General features: G+C 39.3%; 1 protein-coding gene across 1 annotated transcript in view; it reads left to right on the plus strand.

The window, feature by feature from the left end:
* OCIAD2 (OCIA domain containing 2) overlaps positions 1–6,051 on the plus strand; it is a 22,802-nt gene that overhangs the window by 5,864 nt on the left and 10,887 nt on the right. The window contains exons 3-5 of the mRNA XM_019624616.1: positions 1,376–1,472; positions 4,725–4,796; positions 5,741–5,858. Of these exons, the coding sequence (XP_019480161.1) occupies positions 1,376–1,472; positions 4,725–4,796; positions 5,741–5,858 (287 nt within the window). The remainder of the gene's footprint in view (positions 1–1,375; positions 1,473–4,724; positions 4,797–5,740; positions 5,859–6,051) is intronic.

A 6,051-nucleotide genomic window follows, 5' to 3' on the forward strand; every position in this document is an offset into this window, starting at 1 on the left:
GCAGTGTCACTGGCCCTCATATGTGGGATCCGAACCGGGGCCCTCTGGCATCCCAAGCGAGTTCTTAACCATCGCGCCACTCGGCCGGCCCAGAAAATCCTTTCTTTATTGCAACCTGTTTGGAATCCAACTTAACTAGCTTTATTAGGCTCCGTAGGCTCAGAGAACCGTTCCGACACTGCTGGTGGGAGTGGAGGCTGGCACAGCCCCTGGGGAGAGCAGTCTATCAAGACGTTGTCATACTGGGAATATGCCCTGTATTTTACATCTAGATATATATCTGAAAAATGTTCTCCCGTGGGTCTGTAAGGGGACATGTAATGGTGGGACTTGGATGCACCCTAGAGAATTATGCAACAGTTAGAAGCAGTCAACTCTGTATACAGCAATAGGGAGGGATCTTAAAAGCATACAGCCAAGTTGAACATGTTTTTAAAATAAAGTTAACTATATAAAACAATTACATTTTAAAAAGATGCATGCACCCAAAACAGTGAACATTTTGCAAAGATGCATACACAGAAAAGATCCACATTCAATATCCAGAATGGTGGTGATGGGCAGAGGGGAATGACAGTAGAGAATCTGGGTAAGAATGAGTGAATAATACGTGCATATCTATAAAGGGGGAGGAATCATAAATGATGGGAATTAGTCCCCATTGCAGCATATCAACATGATAAAATTATTGTACAGCTAGTAAAAATTATGTCAACCATATCAATAGTTCCACCAGAAATTATTTGCAGACCACTTACAGATGTATATTGTTAAAAAATGTCAAGATAGAAAGGAAGCTATGCAGAAAAATTAAAAGCAACCTGTTGACAAGTTCCTAGTCTAAAAACGCATACAGAAGAATGAATAGGTAAATTGTAATAGCAGTCTATCAATAGATGACTTGTAATGCAACGCTCAGAGTGCGATCCCAGATGTGTAAATACTGTGCTGCAGGGAAATCTCTCTCTTTACCCAGGAGGCCACACTGAACTGGGTCCACAGGAGACCCAGGTAGGCAAAGGGAGTGAATAGCATTGCAGGAATCATGAACTGCATGGACAGAGGCTGGAAGTAAAAAAGAAAATGTGGTCTCATCAAGAATTCATCATGAGCAGATATCTGCTCCATGCTTGCTAGTTCATGAGTCACTATTTGCTTCTCCAAATGGGATGCTTTCCTTGCCCAAGGCCTTTCAGCGTGCCTTGCTGGAAGGCACTGACTGAGAAGGGTCTGTCTTTGCTCTGCGCTGGTGGTCAGCACAGAACGACAGGCTGGATGACCAGAGTGAACAGCTCACCCTGCCCTCCTCCAGAGAAAACAGAGTGGATGCTTTTTTAATAATTTCAGTCGATTCACCATAGCACTTTCCTTACAGAGCCTGTTGTTTTGTCCAAAATCAAAACTACACATCCACAGAGGGGAGATTTCAAAGATCATCCGAGAATGCCAAGAAGAAAGTTTCTGGAAGAGAGGTAAGTCACACCTCTCTTAATCTGTAACACTGTATGTGCTGCAGCAAACTGCCTGAGTATCTTATTAGAATTATGATGGTTTATTTTTGAGCAGGGACTTTGCATATTTCTGGAGTCGTTTAGAGTTTAAATCTGTTTTGAGAAGCTTTTAAGGGCAGAGATAATATCTGATTTACCTCACCTTGCAAAACGTGATACACTTACAACACTTTCCTTCATGTGTCCAAGAACAAATGCCAAGAGTATTATTTAGAATTTCTTGAGAGGAAACCTTCCTAAATTCCACTTGACTCTAACCTCATCAAGTTCAGAAATAATGTCACTCAGGTTCATTGCTTCATCCCAGAGCCAGGCACAGTGCTTCACATATAGAAAGTACCTATTCAATATTTGTGGAATGGATGAAAAGTGGCAGCACCCATTAATACTTCTCTTACAATGTCTCTGGAATAACCTTTTCTGCTGAGTCACTGCCTCTTTCTGGGCCTGCCTTATATAAATAAGAAAAGGGTGTGAATTCAGGTTGTGTGTTAAGGTCTCTTCCAATTAAAAAAAAAATTCATGATTTGTCATTTGAAAATGTCATAATAGAGCCAACAGATATAGCCCCAATATTTACAACATTGCTGACAAGGATAATTTTACTTTGAAATACTCATTTTGACTTCTTAAATCACTCCAATTCAGTATCACTTGTTTGGACAGTAACACTTTTTAGGAGTTGATATTCATTATGCATTACTATGATTATTGATTGTAGCCCTAGCAATTCATGTCTTTTCTGATGACATGTGTATATGACTAAGTAATTTAATTAAGCCCTAACAGACTAACATTTCAATATGACCCATTTGCCTCCCATCAGGTAGATATGAGTGGGAAAATTGGTTGCTATTTGATTTGTCTTGGTTGCTAGGAAGAGCTAGAGGTTTATCACTGCTCTCTACTTTTAGAAGAAGTCATGTCACACATTTTGACAGAACTAGAAACTGCCTTTGCCAGACTAACTTGCCTGTTTTAAAAATCACAGCTAAACACCACTCATGTTTAACACGAATGTAGTAATCTTGGAATCCTCAGAAAATAGACATCCAAATTGTGCAACAAANGTTTGATGGTCATTTACTTTGCTCTTCTGTGACCTAATTCACATCTTTAGCTTTTCCATTTTGTGGTTTTTCTTTGAATTTGTAAGAACCTGTTGTATGCGATATATATTAACCCTGTTTATCTTCTGTGTTGCTTACACATCTTCCCATATCTTAAAAAAAAAAAAAAGCTTCTAGGCAAAGATCAAATCCAGAGTGGGACAGTTATTTGTTCAAGACTTCAGAAAGATGACAGTACAACACAGGACATTTCAGAAGCACAAATAGCTCTTTTCAGGTCTTAAAGGCATAACCTTGTAGACCTTGCCCAAGGCTTCTAAGAATCTTAGGGGTTTTTCATCAGCCTCACAGGGAGCCCAACATAGAAAAGGGGCTGTTTCCAATAGACATGGGTGGCTTCTGTATAACGGAATGGATTTTCAATTGATACTTAAGAACTCCACAGACGTAAAAAATTCTATACGTTTGGACAGGGATAGTATAAAAAACCGTTGGGATCCCTGATTTCTATGGGCAGGCTGAGAAAACTACTCAGCTGCAAGCATGAGCTCCCTTTATGGGAAAGGTAGGACGGAGGCATGACAAATGCCTCCCTGGAGGACATGCCTTAGCCCTAGTCAAAGAACTGGCAACATGAGGCTGGCTCTACTTCAGAACTGCTTTGGCAGTGACTGGTGTGTGCCTTTCATTTCACTGTTTGAACAGGGATGTCTGGACAAGTAATGTTATACCTAATTGGTATTTGGGTTGAACAGGGCAATTCACAGGTCTTCAGACTAAGACTGATGCTCAAGATTTACCCAAGAGCCTCATCCATACCTGTACCTGCTTAGAAGATGAGCTCCTAGATTGATGGATTGGAATCAGAGGTCCTGTGAGTTGATTATGCATGTGGGAGGGGTGTGAATTATTGTGGCCAAATGGTGGACTGAAACGATAACGCAACACCTTCCATCCCACGTTTTTAAAAAAATGTCTAGTGGGAGTCTTATGTTCCTGCCCTTTGACAGGCAGCTTGTACAGAAATGATGCTACTGACTTCTGAGGCTAGGTCATAAATCAAAGGCAGTGCAGCTTTTAACATCCTTCCTGAAATTCATGCTAGAGTCCAACGTGGTCATGTAAATTGTCTGACTTTCGTGAGCACACTGTTGTGAGGAGCCCACACTAATTCATGGAGACATGGCAAGGCCCTGGAACTAAATGGAGGAATGATGCCCTGGCCAGGCCCCCGCTCTCTAGCTCCCTGATGTTTCAGCTCCATCCAGCATCTGACTGCAAACCTGAGACCAAGAGCCAAATCACTCAGCTGAATCCCTAATTCCTGATCCACAGAAAAACTGGGATAATAAATGATTAATGTTTTAAGTGGCCAAATTTTGGGATGATTTGCAGCAATAGTTAACTGAAACACTAAGTTTCTAAAAGAAATGTTTACAAGTAAGTAGAATTTAGATGAAACCACAATTTCGTTTTCCATTTAACCGAACCAGAAGCAAACATTAGGTCAATATTGAAGAAAGTATAGCAAATTTTTATTCCCCTCAAATTTGCAAAGTTTTCGAACATGACCACTGCTTTTTTTAAAGCACTGAGCCATTTACTGTATGCTGATTAATCCATTTATCATATCATTTTTAAATATTCAGAGATATGACTTTATTTCCTAGCCCTACAAAACACCCTTTACTTATAATTGTCTTTAGAGTGCAAACAATAAGAACATCAATGAAGATGCATGTTCCTTTATATTTTATTTACCATAAACATTAAGACAATACAGCAAACACTGAAGAAAGGCTTTTAAGTAATTTCTGATGTAAAGCTTAATACTTNCCTCCACAACTAGACTGAAGAACAAAAGAACAGCAACTTATCTGTTCCCCTTCCCCCAATTCCCCAGCACTGTTTCCATCTCCCCAATTCCCCAGTAAAAAAAAAAAAATCTTAAAAAAAAAAAAAAGTGAGAGTGGATCAGAAGAGGGAACCAGAGAGATGGCAGCATGAGAAGGACTCGGCTCAGCATTGCTGCCTTCGAATCATAACTCTTTTAAGACCATCTCTTTCGATTGAGAATCTGTGTATATCTTAGGCTTTGATTTCATTATACTTTATAAATTCAAATGTTATAAAATGAAATAATAATTTATTTTCATATACTCCTTAGGCTATTTAGCAGCTAACCCAAGATTCGGATCATTGCCTAAAGTTGCACGTAAGTCAGAGAAGTAAAAAAAGAATCATTTTTTTTAAAAAGAAAATGTTTATAGCAACTGGAGATATGAATGTCCGGGTTAACCAAATTGACTCTCTGAAAAATCAGTCTTCATTTTTTGCCACTTTGCAGTTTATTCAACATTTTCTGATATAAAGCTGAGCAATAGGGACTTTACCTTAATCCTCTTTAAAACACAGAACAGGAGGGACTGGCAGGACCTACAAGGATATCAACAGCACAGCCTCAGAATGATAGGTCCATTAGGGATTTAAACATTCTTCTTTTGGATAGTCTTTTCAGAGTTGTTTTTTATAATGGACATAACAAATTAATGATTTTTTTTTTAAACCTAGGGACTTTCTAATAATACACTTGCCACAAACTTGGGGTTTTGCCTTTTTCCGCTTATAATACCTAGACCTATTCTCTACAAAGAGAATGTTTTCCAGTTTACAATCTGAAACTTCATTCCCAGCAGGGGGAGCAGGTTGGAGATTTCTTCCACAGGAAGTTCCCTCTGCCTCATGACCTTTCTCCCCCACAGACAGGGTGCACTGTAGCTCCCCAAACTCCAATCCATAAAGAAAATTTCCTACCCATTGATTTGGAAGCTACCTAGAGCCACAACCCAAAATCCATCTCCACCACCCCTGGTGGCCTCAGACATTTGGTTGCTGACTGGGCCTCCCTCGGGCTGCCTGGCTCAGGGTGCTTACTCTGTCCTGACCCTTCTACCACCAGTTCAAAACTGAGATCAGAAAGTCTCCAGTTCTGAATCCTGCTCTTTAATAGGGAGCTTCATTCTCAGAGTTTTTTGTTCATTGATTTATCATGGTATTTTTAATATAAAAGTTACTACTGTTAAGAAAGTTCTGGAAGGTAATTAATGGAGGAGATCCTGAACCTCTATATAATCTATCTTTCCTAACCTGTTTTTACAGTTGCTGGTATCTTGGGATTTGGTATTGGAAAGGCATCATACATAAGAGTATGCCAGAGTAAATTCCATTCCTTTGATGATCAGCTGCGTGGGGCTGGTTTTGGTCCAGGGCATAACAGGTTTGTCATCTGTTTGACTGTGGGATTGTAACGAAGATAATTATAAAAATATAGATGAGAGGTCAGTCACCATTTATAATATTAAAGTTTTTTTAACATCCATTTATTGAAAAAAAAACCTCTTTAACCCTCAAATTTTGAGTTGTTGCTATTCAACTGCAATAATAATTATCTATTATTTAACTTAGTTACC

Source organism: Hipposideros armiger, unplaced genomic scaffold (genome assembly GCF_001890085.2).
Source record: "Hipposideros armiger isolate ML-2016 unplaced genomic scaffold, ASM189008v1 scaffold_596, whole genome shotgun sequence".
Classification (NCBI taxonomy): Eukaryota; Metazoa; Chordata; class Mammalia; order Chiroptera; family Hipposideridae; genus Hipposideros; species Hipposideros armiger.